This window comes from Primulina eburnea, chromosome 2, assembly GCF_022965805.1.
Source record: "Primulina eburnea isolate SZY01 chromosome 2, ASM2296580v1, whole genome shotgun sequence".
Classification (NCBI taxonomy): Eukaryota; Viridiplantae; Streptophyta; class Magnoliopsida; order Lamiales; family Gesneriaceae; genus Primulina; species Primulina eburnea.
In genome coordinates, this window is record NC_133102.1 from 45,701,237 (window position 1) to 45,719,717 (window position 18,481).

Below are 18,481 nucleotides of genomic sequence, written 5' to 3' on the forward strand. Positions count from 1 at the left end.
CTGTTATATTGTTCTGATTCAGACTTTTTTACAAACTCAGTTGTGAATGGTTCGGCTACTTTAATCAAGAACTTGAACTTGTAACTAAAGCTCACCAGAGAAAACTGGAGATTTGACTCTAGGATGAATATATCAAAACATCCCGTGGTTCTGATATTTGGAAACTGATGTCTCTTATTCAAGATTTTACTGCTGGTTGTCTGCGGGTGACTCGTATACTTTGACACTAGTCCGACTCCGTCTTAACGATTAAATGGCATGTCTCTTTTTTATTATTTTCGATTAGGTTAAATTGTTTAAGATATTAATCACCATGCATATTATTGTTGAAGACGGACATTTAAGTTGAGAATCAAACCCACCAGAAACTTGAAATTACACACGCAAAGTTGTTTCTGTTGTTATTTTATCTTATTTAACTCTATTATAGTGGTAAGTTAGTATTGATTTCTTCAAATTTTGTGATATGAATTCGAATTTGTCTAATTCATCGAGTGTAAACTTTATAGGTAAATGTATTCCGATAACAAGGGGAGGTGGAATCTATCAGGAGCATATGAATGAGGCTCTTGACTACTTGAGAGATGGATCTTGGGTTCTCTATTCACTCAGTTCTTTTTCTACATATTTGAAAATATACCTCCTGTACTTGATCGTACAAACTCACTCAAGGTTTCCTGAATGCAGAAACAATCATATGTGAAACAACTGTGATAAATATCTTGGATTTGTGCATGAAATGTGTATACTATTGTGCAGGGATTAACGACTAAAGAAGTCGACGTTAGGCATTTCCTGTTTGTAACTACTTAATATATCTTATAGCTTCAACCGCTAAAATTTTATCCGATGATGACGATTTTGGTGGAATCTGTAATGCTCAAGTAAGGGAATGATTTGGAGTGACTCGTGTGTATTGTCATACTTGATGTTTGTTTTGCTGTAAATCTGGCATGTAGTAAGCTTACACGAATCCATGGAATACAAATACCGTGGGCACAAAATGAAATTATTGCCCAGTGTCTGTTCTGAGCCTTCGGTTAGTGGTTTGTCTGGATTGAGTTATAGTTCTGAAGTTTTTCTCTCTCAACTCAAACAAACAGTTGCATACATTTCCAGAGGGAAAAGTGTGTCAAGAAGATGCACCTATACGAAGATTGAAGTGGGGGACTGCCAGTCTCATTGTTCGAGCCCCCATAACTCCAATAGTTTTGCCTATAGTTCATAATGGTTTTGACAAGGTAATCCTTCTTGTCAAAAGTCTAAAGTGATCCCTACCATTGAAAAATTTGTGCCTTTTCATTTCTTACTTTGTACAACGATCATGCTTTCCTTTTTGTATTAAAACCGGTTGATCTATCTTCTTTGCATGAGGTCAACATCATCTTAGTCTGCTGGGTATTGAGGTTTGGAGGCAGTTTTTTTGTTTTAATGTCTTATCAATGTCAACTATGATGACTTGCTTGCATACTGATCAGGGATGTGAATTTCACATGTTTCATATTGTTGAATCAATGAGGGAAACATTGAATTGAGATATTATACCATGTAGTACTGAGATGAACAAACTGCTGGTGCATCAAAAGTGATAACTGAGGAAACAAAGGACTGGTTTTTTAATAATAATAACAATAATGACACATGTAGATTCCCCGTGAAGGACTACTTATTTATAATTTATTTAACAACTGAACATAATTGGAAAATATCAGTTATGTTAGAAATGTCTTTCAAATCACGCCCTTAGTTTATCCAGGAGAATTCCTTTTATGTCCGTCTTTGTTTTGCTTTCTATATGGAACCTATTATTCTGTGTGTATGAATGATATTCACTAATAATACCCACTCTATATCTGAGTCACCTACATAGGAGTCAGTTTGGCCGACGAAAAATTTTGAGTTCCCATGAAAAACAGGGTTGGGCTTTCTTGGCATTCTCGAGAGAGTTGCAAATTTACTTCTGGCAATAGATATCGTATGTAAGGTGGATTTCACTATTAAAATGCTGCATATAATTTTGGTACTTGTGCTAGTGATTTGTTTATAAACAGTCTGGCTCATGAGAGTGTGGTATTCAAAACTGATTCTACACTTTTTCAATGATAATAGCACCTAATTGATGAAACTTTTTAGATTTTATCGAACTTTTTTTTCATGGTGGGGGGCAATTAATCTGTGTATCTGATGGTTGATATTTGTAATTGCTCCTAATTTATCTCCTCTCTCCTCTATTGTATTTACAGGTGATGCCCGAGAAGTATATTTTTGGAAGAAGACCTCCTTTTCCCTTGTGGAACAGGGAGATAAGGATAGTTATCGGTGAACCAATGATATTCGACATCCCTAAATTAAAGCCAAGGGCTGTAGAGATGTCAAGGGATTTATCGTTTTCTAGTGTTGGATGGCCCAACACCACTCCTTGTGGACTCGATGAAGCAGCACAAAGATGTCTATATAAAATTATTTCAGAACGCATTCAGGTGGCCATGGAGGATTTGCGGAATGCTGCTTCTTCTGCTGGTAAAACATTTCTAAAGGCACGCAACTGAGTCTTGATGGTTTGAGGATGGAACAGCATATTGCTTAAGTTTCGAGTTCGTTTTTCGTCCAGAATCTCGGTATATTTTTGGCTCGGGGATTTTTCCATAAACTTGGAGGTCAGTTTACCTTTTGATTTCATAAAGTTCAGTGATTATCTTTTACTGTAACTTTTCTAAAATCCAGGCTTCTTCTGAAATTCATTGAAAATTCGAGTGCTAGATCCATGTTTAGTATTGCAACTGGGAAACATTTTTGTATCATGGCAAAGTTTTGATCATTGCTAAACCCGGGGCGCTTCCGGCTTTAATGGGGGATTTTAACGTCAGGTGATTGACAAGTTGTATAAATATAATTGATGGTATAAATTAGTCAATACAAAATTTTATTTATGATACTAATTGTAATTTATCAGATAGTCGAAATATTCTCTATTTCTATTGAAATTGATATTTGATTTATATATTTTTAGCTATGTTATTTTAACTAATGCTTATTATATATTCATTTTTCTCTTTTTAAAAGTTGATAAACTCAGAGAAACTATTTAAAGGAGTTTTTATTACAGTAATAACTATTAAATTATTAATGTCCACAATTAATCGAACTTTTTAAGTATTATTATAAATTTATATAGAATTCTTAATTAATTAATAATGTATTAAATGAACCTTGTATTTTTCAAAAAGATAGTTTAAAAGCATGGTGGCGGCGGTGCATGGCATATGTGATACTAGATTAAATTATTAATGCCATGCTAAATTTAGTAGTAATCTAGTGGACATTAATAATTTTGTGATATGCTAAATTGTAATACACAAAGTATAATGTCATATGTGAGACTATATACAGAATAAATGTTGTCAAATTTGTGGTTTGCTTCTCGAAAAAAAAAAGTGGTTTGCTTTACTTGCCAAAAAAAAAAACAAAGAAATTTGTAGTTTGCTCCCAAATAACCTTTCAATATTGTTTCGTAGGAAATCCAACTGGGCAAACACTGCTTTCGCAAAATTTACCAGAAAATGAAATTTGATAGGTGAAAGAAGTAAAAAATAGCTGATATAACTGTACAATGGACACAGCAGTACAATTGCAAGAAGTAGGCTAGTTGAATCTTGAAATCCATCAATCAATCAGGTTTGAATTGGCAACCAGATTACCTCATTTCCCAGTTGTTTAAAATGAGGCCCCTTTAAGCCATTAAACTTAACTTGGAACGTGTAACCCGCACAACCAAGGGGCTGGTAACCCAAGATCTTTTGTTCCTCCATGACAAGGACCCGAAAACGTAATCTTCAACCGGACCTGTTACCTCAAACTTCACGGTGAAATTCATCTTCTGCAAATACCTTGTGAAGACAAGTCTTTTAGGCACTACGGTAACATTTATCCCTGCGGGAGGAAACACTACTGCTCTGTAGATACTTCTTGGGCCTCCCACATTAGTCACCGTTCGACTGATCATAAACGTCTTTTTCAGATTGGGAACCGTAATGGAGGGATAGTTAAGGCTAGATGGTGTTGCGAAGGTTGGACTGCAAGTGCTGTTGTCTCCTGTGATCATACGAAGAGATCTCTCGCTATAACCGATGGAGCAGAGAAACGCTTTGTAATCTGTGGGTGTTGAATCATAAATTAGACCTGGATCCAGAACCGTTCTTGGGTTTATAAAACCAGAGCCTAAATCAAATGCATTTGCCTTTCGTCCATCTGGGCCAGCTGTAATTGGTTTCCGATGCTTGTCCAGCATAGTAGCTGCACCAAACTTTGTATACTTAGATTCTTCATTAAAAAATCGTGATGCTCACACATGCATCTTTTAAGCAGAAATTTGCTTTAAGCTTTTCTTTTCTTTTTTTTACCCGTAGTCATGAGTGCAGATTTGATGGCAGATGGGGACCAAGACTTGTGGATGGCTTTTATCAAGGCAACAATTCCGGTTACATGGGGACAAGCCATTGAAGTTCCAGAAAGTATGTTGAAATTAATTTTTGAAATTGCCGGAGACCAGGATGCCAAGATATTCAATCCAGGTGCCGCTATGTCAGGCTACAAATTTGGTACACGTGCAAGGCAGGAATGAGAACCGGTTAAAGGGAAACCTTAAGTGTAAACATTTCTTGCTTCATGATTGACTAACTAAAGGGCAGTAACTTGGTATTTCTGGCTATACAAAAAGAGAACGAAAAGAGAACGTAGAAAAGAAGAATCTGAAGAATGAATGTTACCTTAAGAATTTCAGGAGTTAATGTATTCGGACCCTTTGAAGAAAAGGATGCTACTTGTGGAGCAATATGGGATCCTAAAACAGTCTTGGCAGAAAGAATCATCGAGGTAGCATTCCTGTTTCCATAACTCAATCAGTGAAAATGGATTTAGAAATTCAAGAAAATCATTAAGATTCTTTGGGACAGAACAAACCGTGTTTTATTTATGTATGATAGAATCTTGTCTCCAGTTTCTTCTCCAACAATTCCTGCTGGAATTACAAAAGGGACAGCAACATCTTTATCCTCTTCATCTATAAGAATCATTCCAACTCCTCCAGCTTCTTTAACAACCACGCTTTTTGCCAGCTTCGACTCTGTTGAGCTCCCAGCATGTCGGCACACCAGAACTTTATTTTTGGCCTTCGTACTATTCAAAGAGCTATCCAAGCAGTAGCTAGTATGATGAACACGAAAGACTAATATAACTTGAGATTTCAGATGGAGGTTTAATATCAAGATTGAACACGAAACAAACTACCTTTTGATTCACCTGGATTGATAAGGAGTGAAGTATCCCGCATAAGCTTCAGAAGCGGATATGATCCTTCTTGAGATATTCATTTTCGCTAGACTCAGACTTTCACCCTATTTGAGATTAAAATGGTTGAAATCACAGAGTATCAAAGATTTAACTTTGCTATTACAACCAATTAAGGGTTTTAATCTAGTTACCAAGAAATGAGCTCCATTTCCGAGAAAGATATCCGATGCAAAATCCCTATCTGTTGAGCATGCTGCCACAGTGATCAACCAAGGAGCAAGATTTGTTGCAGAACCCGGATTTCCTTTGTTTCCAACTGAGGCAACCACAGTTATCCCATGGCTAACAGCGTGAAACGATCCCACAGAGATGGCATCACTAAAATAATCCATCGGAGGTTCATCTGACCCCAAGGAAACAGATAAAATATGCACACCGTCTCTTACCGCATCATCAAATGCAGCCAACAAATCAACATCGTAGCAAGCCGAGCTCCAGCACGTCTTGTATACAGCAATTCGAGCCATTGGAGCTCCACCTCTAGCTCCACCGGTTGCCAGCCCTTTGTAATTCATGTTAGCAACATAACGACCAGCAGCAATTGAAGCTGTGTGGCTCCCATGGCCAGAGCTGTCCCTTGGAGATTTGTAAGACATAGTTTCATCCGATTCTTCTTCGGCTTCGTAGCCACTCAGGTAGTATTTGGCCCCAATCAATTTCCTCGAGGAAGACAAAGTCATCAGACCTTCAACTCTAATTAAAGAAGATAAGAAATCCAATAATATGTGACGGTAGGATTAAAATTATATAAACCTGTTGCATGTAGAAATGTTGAATGCTTCCCCTGCTTGGCATTGCCCCCTCCATCCATCCGGCACTGGGGGCATGTTAACATCACTAAAACTTGGGGTCTCTGGCCAAATTCCTGAGATATAAATGGCCTTGTGTAAATCCCAAGATTTAATTTTTAGATTACAAGAAGCGGAAAGAGCAAGAGTGAATTTTGATTATCCAAGAAAATTTACTAGTTCTCCGTAGGGAAAAAGATGCACTTTGTATGATATCGGATTTTTTCAGCAAGGCGACACACAGTAGCAAGGATCGCGCAAACCAAGTGATATAATGATGATATCAGATGAAAAATAAATCTTTTGGAGTAGAGTAAATATAGTTTTAAAACTACATTTACTAGGTAAAATTTAATATTTAATTGTTATCTCTCAGTAGCCTTTAACTCATTCAGTCATGGCAGTCTGTCAAACAGACAATAACGTAAACAATAAAAAAGAAAACTAAATTTGGCAGATGCTTTGAAACCACAAAAAGTAAAGCATAAAAAAGCAAGTGTTCGTTCCATACTATTCTGTAATGCATTTAAGGACTCACCAGTATCAATAAATCCAACGATGACATTAACTTGGTTCTTGGTAGAATAACCTGGGATCTCCATAGTTTCTTCGGCATTGAGTCCCATGAATTCCCAAGAATGTGTGGTGTGAACACTCCTTTTTGTATTGGGAAACACAGATACCACTCCGGGCATTTCTGAGGAGCAACGATAAGATTAGTACTGAATTGAATCATGTTCGGTTAATTATTGTGACCCCATATATATTTCTAATCATTAGCCAATCTTTTCACCAGGAATTTGACAAAAGTTCCCTTTAGTTGCAAAATAGAGCGCTTGCCTGCGACTTCAGAAGCTTGTTGATCAGTCAACTTGGCAGCAAAGCCCCTAAAACCATATCTATAACTGTAAACATGAGAAGCCTTTGCTTGCTCCACACTGCGTTTTGCAGCAATTCATGTATTGGCATCAAGAACAAAAAAGCGATCAATTAGTCCAAAGATGGGGGAAAATACCAAAAAATCGAGAAACGTAGTACGAAAACTAACCTTCCTCCATGAACAGCAGAAAGAATTTGATGGTTTTGCCTTAAAATATCATCTGGGTCGGCACTACCTTTGCTGCCCATGTACACCACATACAACTGTAGAAAACAGACACCATCACTTTTTAACATCTTCAATATCAATACATTTACAATCCCAGATTGGGAAAACTTGAACAAAATTTACCTTAGACGAACAAGATGAGCTAATCCCTGCAAGGAAAATGAATAGCAATAGATACAGTTCAAAACCAGTCTGTTTAATATTTGCCAAAGAACCCATTTCGTATATCCTTGCTTATGATGAACGGATGGCGGAGAAAGACGCAGAGTAATCAAAACAGCATCAGAGCAAAGAGAAAACGCAGGAAAATGGAGATAGCAAAATTGTTACAACGGGGAAAAGCTGGATATGGACATAATAATGAGGATGTATCATGATTGTAAAGGTATTTTCACTACTGAATTGTATGATTTGGATTGAAAGTTAGGAACACTGGAAAAAAAGGGAAGAAAACAAAACGTGAAGGAAGGATGAAGAAGGTGGCGTTTGCTTTTAAGTAACTGAAACAACCCCCCACCCACGAGGTTGACACCCGCGCCGTTATCCACATCACCCCGTTTGAAAAGTATTCCTTTTGCTTAGATTTCTGCCAAAGTTACATTATTTTATACCTTGCTTTTCCTCAAAATTCGCCCTTTGTTTCAGGTGAACAACGAGGAATGTTGTTGGGGTTCGTGTCTATCGTTTTTTTTTTATTACAAAGAAGATTCGAACCTAGACCTAGGGGAGGGGAATGGTGAGATATAGGGATATAAATGAACCAAACCGTTTGTAAGTTATTCGAAGCTCGATTCGATAAAAGTTCGTTTGAGCTCGTTTGATGAGGCTCGTTAAGATAAACAAACAAAGCTCAAGCTTTACAGTATTCGGCTCGTTAACTCGTGAACATGTTTGTTGGTAAGTTCATGAATAATGTTTTGATATTTGATTTATTGATTTTGCATATTATTTATGAAATATATAGAAAAATCTATTAAATTTATTTATTATAATAAATTTACAAATTTTAATAAAAATAAAATATTTTTCTTTAAATATATAATTTACTTTTTAAATAATTTAATAGAAAATTAAATGTATAATTCATATTTATTAAGCTTGATTAGGTTCGATAAAAGGTTTGAATAAGCTCGTGAGCCTTGCATATATTCGTTAAATAAATCTCGAGCTCGGCTCGATTATAAACGAATCAAGCTCAAACATTCAAGAGTTCGGTTCGACTCGACTCGATTATATATCTAGTGAGATCAACCAACAGGGCGTCTCGTGTCGGTATTTTTGGCATACCGGGAGTCTATTTGTGTGTTTGTTCAAGATGATTGATCTATATATCATTTCAAAATAAAAAAAGTAATTATCGATTTTAAATTTTTTATTTTCAAATAGATGATCATGTTATATAAAATAAAAACTAAAAGTTTTACTCTCGATGTAGCATAAACTGACTCTCATTCTGCTGACGTAAGTTGCGGGTCAACATATTTTTTGTTCCAATGAATGACCTTTTTCCTCCCCACACGTTTGAGATACAATCATAGGTCTTCCGACAATGACCGCATGAATTGTAGCAACTATGGCGTTTTCTTTTTCATTATAAAAAAATCTTACTATGCATTCATTTTCATTAAAAATTTGTTGATCGAAGATGTTATAATTTATTGTAAACTCTTATAAATTATTTGAGATGCATGTAGATAAGGGTATTAAATCACTAATTCTTCAAAACTCAACGACCTCGTCGCAACACCACTCATCAATGATCGATCCAAATGTCAAATAAAATTATAGCACAATACCAAATGTGTTCGAATAAAAACAACAAATGAAGTACGGTTTTTCATTAATGTTCATCTTTGTCGGAGTTTGATAACAGACAGTTAATGTGTTATTCTTATTTAACAAAGTTCTATGGTCGGTCTGTGACCCCTGGATGTTAAAGGTGTCCTTAAAGAGATCTCGTGAACCAAATATTCTATGAGTAAAAATCATTGTATCATCAAATATTCCATTAATTAGATAGAATTACTCAAAAAAAATCTTTTTAAAATTTATTTACCAGCAGTCGAGAAGCAACTTCTATAAAGAGATGGAGTGTAGAACTTTGTTCCGTAGACTTAAGATGTGGTTCATGTAAAGCTAGTAATTTGCCTCGAATAGAATTTATCACCCCATGTTTCGAATTATAATAATCTTTGATCCATTATCTCGAGATTTAGGCCCAATCTTACATGAACATGATTATATAATGAGTTTATTTAACAATTCTTTCATATATATAATCTTACTTTATAAAAATGATTAAAACAAATCGTTATAAAATTGATCACAATATCTCATGATACTTAATAAACATCCATTTGACATCTATATAATATATGATATATGGATATTACGTTCTCATACATAATATTTTGTATCAATTATTGATATCGTTCATGATAGTAGAACAAAATTAGTCTAATTGTATCAAAGCTCAACTAATTTTGATTGATCTCTCAATATCTATAGTTTTAGGCATAGTTTGGTACACTTGAAAAGTGAGCCATCGATAAATTATCATCCATCATCTCATGCTCGGTTTATTTTTAAAAAGCCCATCATAATTCAATAAGCATGTGATAAATGCTTCTCCATGTGGAGAAGGCATCCTTTTGAGTAGGTGTGATGAGCTAAGGATACGTGAAAAAATACCACAATTAACTGACACAATTAACCTCCATATTTAAAAATGTCTAAACCCTAAACACACCTCATTCTCCTCAAATTTGTTCGTCATAGGATGTGAACGAGCCGAGTCGAGACGAATCAAGCTCGAGCTCAACTTGTTTAAGGTAAATATAGGCTCGACCTCGACTGGAGCTCGATTCGAGATTTTATCATTAGGCTCAATCTCGGATCGTTTTGAAATTACTAAACTCATGAATAGCTCGAGCTCGGTTCGTTAGTAACCTGTTTATTATGTTTAATGAGTAGACACGAGCTAGGCTCGTTAAGCGGGATCATTTTCTAGTTCTTTAAACAATCTCATTTTCGAGATCATAAGCTCTTTTACGAGCTCGTCGGGCATTCTTAGCCAAAGGGCTGACTATGATATGGGAATTTAAGAGGGTATCCTTTCATTTTATAGCTTTTCGATCTCTTATTTTTCATTTAGATATTGATGTGAGACAATGTAAGTTATTTTTCAATACTTAAGTTATTTTACACTCACGATCCAACAAACTAGCCGAGCTCTAGCTAGAGCTCGAGTCATATAAATAAGCTAAGCTCGAGCTCGCGAAGAGTCTCTTGAGCTAATGAGCTTAATATCCTTAAGCTCGAGATAGACTCGATAAAATTGTCAAGCTCGAAATCGAGCTCGAGCTCAGTTCAATAAGTTTAATGTATGATCTCGAATGAGTTTTTTATCAAGCTAAGCTCCGAATAGTTCGCTAGCATCTTGGTTCATTTACATCCCTAATTCGGCTTTTGCAACTGCAAAAATCTCTCTACATTTGGCGGCTGCGGAATCTCGACATACTTCTCAAGAGGTGTTTGTGCAAAGATCTTCACTTGCTGAGGTGAGATTTGTGACGCCATTTTTGTTTTGCGTCTTGAAATAATTTTTATGTTGTTTTGTGCGGCTGTTGGAGTGATTTAGCTCGGATCTTGCTGTAGAATTTGACAACATTTTCTCGATCACCAAACATGTTGGTTTTTCTGATTTTATGTTCTTATTTTTCTAACAATTTTTTTTCAAAATGAAATACGTTGATGATGAAATCGATGTCCAAACCCATGCGTTCTTTGTATACATCAACTAGCTAGTCTAAGTTTGTTTATGGCGGAAAGATGACTCTTACAGACATGTTAGGATGCCAACAAATCCTAAAATATTTAAATATTTTATTATTTGTAGTTTTTATGTTGGGAAAATTTGTAAACCGCAAAATTAATTATACTAAATCATTAATAATTTGATCGAAAACTTAAGCGGAAGCTTATCTGAAGTCATAAATGTGTTCTTTCTTTGATAGAATCATTTAATTTTCTCATCTGAACTAGTTTCTTAATTAGTAATAAAATAAGAAACGTGATGTCATGCAATCTGGGGACCTTGACACGTATATAAATAATATATATTATTATCTTCGGATATTTCTGTTTTAGTATATCATAAAAATAGAAATTACATTTATGCATCTACACATTAAAAGTCAACAACCTATTAGATATATTAAATCTCAATAACCAAAACTTTAATTGATCACTTTAATTTTGAGCTTAACTTAATTGACAACCAACAAATCACATATAAACTCATATAAATAAAATCGATCCAACATTTTTAAGCACTGTGTCTCCCTCCTTGTCCATTCATCTATATTATGGTATTTTTCTTACATATGTTGATTTCGGAAGTTTTATGGTAATAATTTGTTAATATAAATGGTCAAACATTTTTACCGGATCGTCCTTATCTACTTAATTTTCCTTTTAAAATAAACTTCCATACAAAATTAAATTTCCGATTAAATCGGTTAAAAGAAGTATTTAATCTAGACTTTTATGTATTCTATAAAAGTTTAGTTGTATTCATTGTAAACTTTTGTAAAAATTAAAAGTCATGTGATATTAAAACTTGACTTTTAAAAACTCTACAAAAGTCTATAGATATTCAAATGTCAAAAGACTTTTAATGACTACATGAAATTCTGATGAGTACAATAATTAAAGATAAGGTACCACAATAAAATGTCAAAAAATGTATTTGATTCAACATAAAGATTTGGATGTACATTTAATTGAAAAATATCTCAAACTCACATTCTCGATACGAACATGACAAAAACTTGTGTGAGACGGTTCACGGGTCGTATTTTGTGAGACATATCTCTTATTTAGGTTATCCATAAAAAAATATTAATTTTTATGATAAAAATATTACTTTTTATTATGAATATCGGTAGGGTTGATCGTCTCACAAATAATATTCGTGAAACTGTCTCACAAAAAACCTACTCTACGAACATTAATTTTCATTCTTTTCCAATCCATATATTTTTCTATTATTTGTAATTTTTAAAAACATATTTTTTTTATTGCTAACAATAGTTTAAAATCAAAATTGTTAGCATAATTCATTTTATTTTTGGAATTCCCGTCACAAAACTTCATAAAATTTAAAATTAGATTTATTAAAAAAATTTAAAAATTTATTACACTACGTAACAAAAAACTATAATATTTTATTGACCTATTAATTGAAAATTATAATTATTTTTAATTAGTAAAATTTAATTTTTTATTAACTATTAAAAAACATTTGATGTTTAATTATTTTCTATAATTTTAGTTAATCTATATATTGATTTTGATCATAACTCAAAATTATTGTACATGATATTTTTTCATTAACTATATATATATATATATATATATATATATATATATATATATATATATAATATGATTAATACATAATTTTAAAAGTTTATCAACACTCATATATAAAAATAACTATAATAAAATATATATATTAATTTTTTTTAATAAAATTACACTAACTACAAATATTTGAACATACTTATTATTTATATTCGGATATAAATAAATGTCTTGTTTAATTTTTTGTATGATATATTATCAGAAACAAAATTGATATATTTTTTATACAAGAACTTATCTAAAAGGAACGAAATTATTTTCAATTTGATTATTTATTAATATTGAAAATTATTATTATGTATTTTTTAAAAATATTAATTATTTAAATAAACATGTTGAATTGACTTGAATAATTAAAGTTTAATTACAATTAATTTAGGACAAAAACTTGTGTGAGACGGTCTCACGGGTCGAATTTGTGAAACGGATCTCTTATTTGGGGTCATCCATGAATAAGTATAATTTTTTATGCTAAGAGTATCACTTTTTATTGTGAATATGGGTAGAACTGACCCGTCTCACAGATTAATATCCGTGAGACGGTCTCATATAAGACCCACTCTTAATTTAGTATTGAATTATTTGTTGCTTTTTGTAAAATCAATATGTAAAAATATTATTCTGAGAGGGAGAAATATTTGAAATAATTAAAAGTTATTCACGTTCAATTGTTAGTTCAAATAAATTTAGAAAAAATCAGAACAATAAATTACAAAATCCATAGGTTTTATGAAAAAGTTACAAATGTCAATAAAAGTCATGTAAAATAAATCTACAAAATTTTTTTGTGAAAATCTTTAGAAATTTGTATGATTATGCAAAAGTAAGTAGAAATTTATAAACTCCACAAAAATATGTTATTTTAAAAAAATCAACAAATTTTATATCCCTTTTAATGTCAGGTGTGACGGAGAAAAAAGAAACTTGTGTGAACTGATTAGTAATTGGTTAAGGCATAGTTTGGTACACATGATAGGATAAACATGTGATAGATAATATAAGGATAATTTAAGGATAAATAAGATGTAGGATATTATATTTAATGTTTGGTATGATTTTAATAAGAGTGATTAAATTTATATATTAGATTGTAATGACAAAATTAACCTTATCATAATAAATTTTATAATTTCAAAGTTGATGCTTGAATTCATATTTTTATCTGTTCATGTGCCGATAGTACTTGCATGATTTAATTATTTTTACCTAATTTTATATATTATAATAAATTAATAATATGATAATTGAGCCCTTGATTTTTTGAGTCAAGTCAAATATTAATTTTTAAGGTTAATCGAGTGTATTAATAATTTTATTGAGATTTATAAAAATTATTTATATAATTATCTCGAATTCATTTATATAATTATCATATTATATAATATATAAAAATAAATAAAATATTTATTTGATTTTAATTTCTACCTACTAGCATAGATTTATAAAAAATCATTTATAAATTGAGGGTAATTAAGTCATTTGTAGTGTATTTTATCATTAAATTAAAATTATCACACCTTCTATTAGGGATAATTTATCCTTCTAAAAAATTATTTATCAAGGGCCCATGATATTATCATGAGCTTTTTAAAAATGTACCAAACATGGGATAATGATGATTATTTATCAATCCCTCTCTTATCCCATGTAATATCATGAGCTTTTTAAAAATGTACCAAACATGAGATAATGATGATTATTTATCAATCCCTCTCTTATCCCATGTACCAAACAATACCTAAGTAGATTATAAAACACGTACTATATATTAAATTTGGGCCTAATTAATGAATCGACATGTTCTTTACCAAAGACCCCTTTTTTTTTTTAACGTGAAAAATTAGATTTATGTAAATTTGTTGAAAAAACTTATCAACAATAAAAAAATAAAATTTGCTTTAATTTTTTAAAAAAAATTAACTTGTATAAAAAGCATGCAATGCGTCGTGGAATTAAATATATGACGCAGTGATACGAATAAAACAAAATGATGAATTACGCTGTAATGAAACTATGGCAAAATTGATATTCCGGCTCCTCAATAATAACAAATTGAGTTGTTGCAAAAGTCGGACACGTAATAAATAATAAAGACACAAATGTTGCCATAAAATAATAATGGGAGATTATGGAATCAATTACCAATTAATTCAATTTGCCACCTGCTTTCGTTGGGCAACAATTTGCCTTAAATGTTGTTTTCTTCGATGGGAATTCTGGAAATCACCTTCAAACCGTGATCCTTCTCGATGTGATTCCATTAATGAGGCTAGAGAGAACCCATGGCGTCTGAGTAAGATAAAAACCCAACCTGTACACCCAAAAGTTACGCATATCCAGAGAGAGATATCTACACAGGCATGGAAGAGCTGAAGCGAAGCGCCGCTAATTCATGTCCGCTCACCCCTTTGACGTTTCTGGAGAGGGCAGCGAATGTGTATGGCGACTGCATCTCAGTTATCTACAATTCCATGTCCTACACATGGTCTCAGACGCATGAGCGGTGCTTGAGAATGGCGTCTTCCATTGCTTCTCTCAGAATCCAGAGAGGTCGCGTGGTCTCGGTAATGGCGCCGAACACTCCCGCCATGTACGAGCTCCAATTCGCGGTGCCGATGGCTGGTTATGTAATCAACAACATCAACACTCGCCTGGATTCCAGGACGGTCTCCCTCATTCTACGCCACAGTGAATCGAAGCTTGTTTTTGTTGACTTCCAGCTCCTGGGTGTAGTGTTGGAAGCTATTTCTCTGTTCCCTCCCAAAGTGAGGCCTCCATTGATGATCCTCATCGAGAAAGATGAAGGCTTGGTGTCAATGGCAGGAATTCATGATACGTACGAGGCTATGGTGCGGAAAGGCACTTCGGAATTCAAATGGGTTTCGCCGGAAAATGAATGGGATCCCATGACCCTGAATTATACCTCCGGCACAACTTCGTCGCCGAAGGGTGTGGTGCACTCTCACAGATCCATTTTCATCATCACATACGATTCTTTGATCAATTGGTCGGTTCCGAAGCAGCCGGTTTACCTCTGGACGCTGCCCATGTTCCATTCCAATGGCTGGAGCTACACTTGGGGAATGGCTGCCGTTGGCGGAACCAATATCTGCCTCAGAAAGTTCGATGCCCGCGTTGTGTACGAGTCCATATATCGCCACAACGTTACGCACTTGTGCGGTGCGCCGGTGATACTCAACATGTTGGCAAATTATCCCGGCGCAAGGCCACTGAAGAGCCCAATTCAATTCCTGACAGGCGGAGCTCCACCGCCGGCAGCTGTGGTTATGAGGACTGAATCATTGGGATTCGCCGTGACCCATGGATACGGGTTGACGGAGGTGGCGGGAGTGGTGGTTTCTTGCGCGTGGAAGTCAAAGTGGAATGCATTTCCGGCGACTGAGAGGGCTAGGCTTAAAGCTAGACAAGGGGTTAGGACACTGGGGATCACGGCGGCGGATGTGGTGGACCCAGAAAGTGGAATAAGTGTGAAAAGGGACGGATCAACACTGGGGGAAATCGTGATCAGAGGTGCCTGCTTGATGCTGGGTTACCTTAAAAACCCCGAAGCCACTTCCAAATGCATGCGGGGAGACGGGTGGCTCTACACCGGAGATGTGGGAGTGATGCACCCAGATGGGTACCTGGAAATAAAGGATCGGTCGAAAGATATCATAATCTCCGGCGGGGAAAATGTGAGCAGCGTGGAGGTCGAGTCAGTGTTATATTCCAATCCGGTGGTGAATGAGGCCGCGGTGGTGGCTCGGCCCGACGATTACTGGGGCGAAACCCCGTGTGCATTCTTGAGTTTGAAGGAGGGGGTGAGCAAGAAACCGCCCGAGGAAAATGAGATGATAGAGTTCTGTCGGGCAAAGCTCCCACATTACATGGTTCCAAGGACGGTGGTTTTCATGGCTGAGCTCCCGAAAACCGCCACCGGAAAAGTCCAAAAGTTCACTCTAAGAGACATTGCCAACAAAATGGGTTCCATGGCATCGGCAAGTCGATTATAGTTTGTCCGACTACATACATTGCAATATCTGTTATCTCAAGGTATCATTTTTTTTTATACAATCAATTCATATAGAATAGTTTGAAATTGTTGGAGCTTCCGTTTGCAATGTTCTTCCCGAAATTGTTTGTACAACCATATAGGTTTTACTAGTTTGTTTTAGCCATTCAACATATTCGTGGATCCATTCAGTTGTAACTTGTATAATCCATTTAATTAAACGATTTATTGATGGTATGACTTTTTCCTGAAATTATTACAACTTCGTCAAAGTGGTTACGCCTCGCCAGGTTGTCCGACGCTTTACTCCATCAATTCTTGGTCATCCTCGCATTTGCTACGCTCTTTTATTTCCATGTTATAATAAAGAAGGCCCTGTTTTATTAAGATTTAGCAGACTTTTATGTGCATGATGGATTGCCATTTAACTAGTTAAAATTAATCTAGCATTATTAGTTCATTAATTCAGTATTGCAATTAAATTATAGCACACACGGTCGTTAATACTGTTGAGAAAAAAAGGACTGGTACAATCTGGGAATTGACTAGGAAGTTGACTAAGAGTAATATTGAAAGAGAGATTAGCCATTGGGATTTCATTTTGTCCCTCTTTTGTAAAAACCAGCAGTCCCTCTTCTGGGAAAAATTACTTGAATATATTCAAATCAATCTAATCACAAACAATATGACATTCAAAAGTTAGGAAACGAAATCTGTATTCAAATGAGCTCTAATATATTTAACATTTTTCGGAGTCAAATTCGAACTCAAAGTTATTTTGTCTGATAGTTCATAATCGACTTCTTAAATTTAATATTTTATTGATAATTTACTACGCGTTTTGAGTGTTTCAAATTTTCATTTTCGAGATATAATTCAGTAGCTCACAAACAAACTCGAACTCAAGCTCTACTTGGAGCCGAAATGTATTAACTAGAATCGAGGTCTAACTAGAATGTACTTATTCGTTGAGATTTGGCATCATTCAAATATAAGGTTCATGATCTCCATAATATATGTATATATATATATGAGCAGATAGTTGTCCATAGAGGGAAAAAGACGGAGTCCACATCCCATGGAGCAACACAACGTGTTCAAAACAGGATGTAGCTAATTTGCCCGGGCGACATTAATAATGAAGCCAAGTTCCAGCTCAATTGTCTTGATGATGGCATTTATGTGCGGCATTGAAGCGTAAAGTTCCAACTCCCACCTATAAATTATCAAAACCCGGGTCAGCCAAAAGTCAAATGAGCAATCAAACAAATAATTAGTACAAGTTTTATATATATATTTAACGTACATATAAATATACCACTTTAATTGTGAATTTCCTTATAGGTCTTTGTTCATTTAAGTTGATCAATTTAATTATTAGGTTATCTGAAAGGTTTTTTTTTTTTGTAATTCATTGTCTATCTTAAATGAATTTGGACATTAATATATATTCCTCTTTATTTCTTAAATTTTATGCCAAAAAAATTATTTTTTTGCATTTCCTTGTTCATTTAAGTTAACAAATTTCATTTGACGTTTGTCTCTGTATACTCTATTTAAATCAATTTTAGTTTTGATTTTGGTAAAATTCACTATTCTATTAATTTTATTTTTATTTTATTTTTTTTTTTCATTTTGAATGATATTTGAATGAAAAGTATTTTTGCTGATTTATTATTTAAGAGAGCTACTTATGTCGCGGATTGAAAAATGTCATATAAATAAGTGAATATATATGATTTATAATCATGATGTACTTTTATGTATTGTGTTTCGACATATTTAGATTGATAAATA

General features: G+C 34.1%; 3 protein-coding genes across 5 annotated transcripts; 2 read left to right on the top strand and 1 right to left on the bottom strand.

Moving 5' to 3' along the window:
- The first annotated feature begins 23 nt into the window (after positions 1 to 23).
- Positions 24 to 3,826, top strand: LOC140823681 (N-acylphosphatidylethanolamine synthase-like). Of its 3 annotated transcripts, none has more exons than XR_012116262.1 (4): positions 24 to 595; positions 1,104 to 1,241; positions 2,244 to 2,657; positions 3,516 to 3,826. XR_012116262.1 is itself a non-coding variant. In XM_073185147.1 (3 exons), exons 1-3 carry the CDS (start codon positions 467 to 469, stop codon positions 2,547 to 2,549), a joined length of 573 nt encoding a protein of 190 aa, XP_073041248.1. In that variant the 5' UTR covers positions 24 to 466; the 3' UTR covers positions 2,550 to 2,999. The 3 variants fall into 3 exon arrangements, 1 of the variants encoding a protein (XP_073041248.1); XR_012116261.1 differs by lacking the exon at positions 3,516 to 3,826 and adding an exon at positions 2,725 to 2,999; XM_073185147.1 differs by lacking the exon at positions 3,516 to 3,826 and having other exon boundaries at positions 2,244 to 2,999.
- Positions 3,540 to 7,812, bottom strand: LOC140823680 (subtilisin-like serine-protease S). Its single transcript, XM_073185146.1, has 11 exons — positions 7,369 to 7,812; positions 7,186 to 7,280; positions 6,978 to 7,075; positions 6,676 to 6,834; positions 6,103 to 6,214; positions 5,481 to 6,009; positions 5,299 to 5,393; positions 4,960 to 5,202; positions 4,767 to 4,881; positions 4,401 to 4,587; positions 3,540 to 4,293 (listed from the first exon to the last, which is right to left on the bottom strand). Exons 1-11 carry the CDS (start codon positions 7,462 to 7,464, stop codon positions 3,731 to 3,733), a joined length of 2,292 nt encoding a protein of 763 aa, XP_073041247.1. The 5' UTR covers positions 7,465 to 7,812; the 3' UTR covers positions 3,540 to 3,730.
- Positions 7,813 to 14,846: 7,034 nt separating this feature from the next.
- Positions 14,847 to 16,729, top strand: LOC140823682 (2-methylpropanoate--CoA ligase CCL4-like). Its single transcript, XM_073185148.1, has one exon. The coding sequence runs from the start codon at positions 15,033 to 15,035 to the stop codon at positions 16,683 to 16,685; it is 1,653 nt and encodes a 550-aa protein (XP_073041249.1). The 5' UTR covers positions 14,847 to 15,032; the 3' UTR covers positions 16,686 to 16,729.
- The last annotated feature ends 1,752 nt before the right edge of the window (positions 16,730 to 18,481 follow it).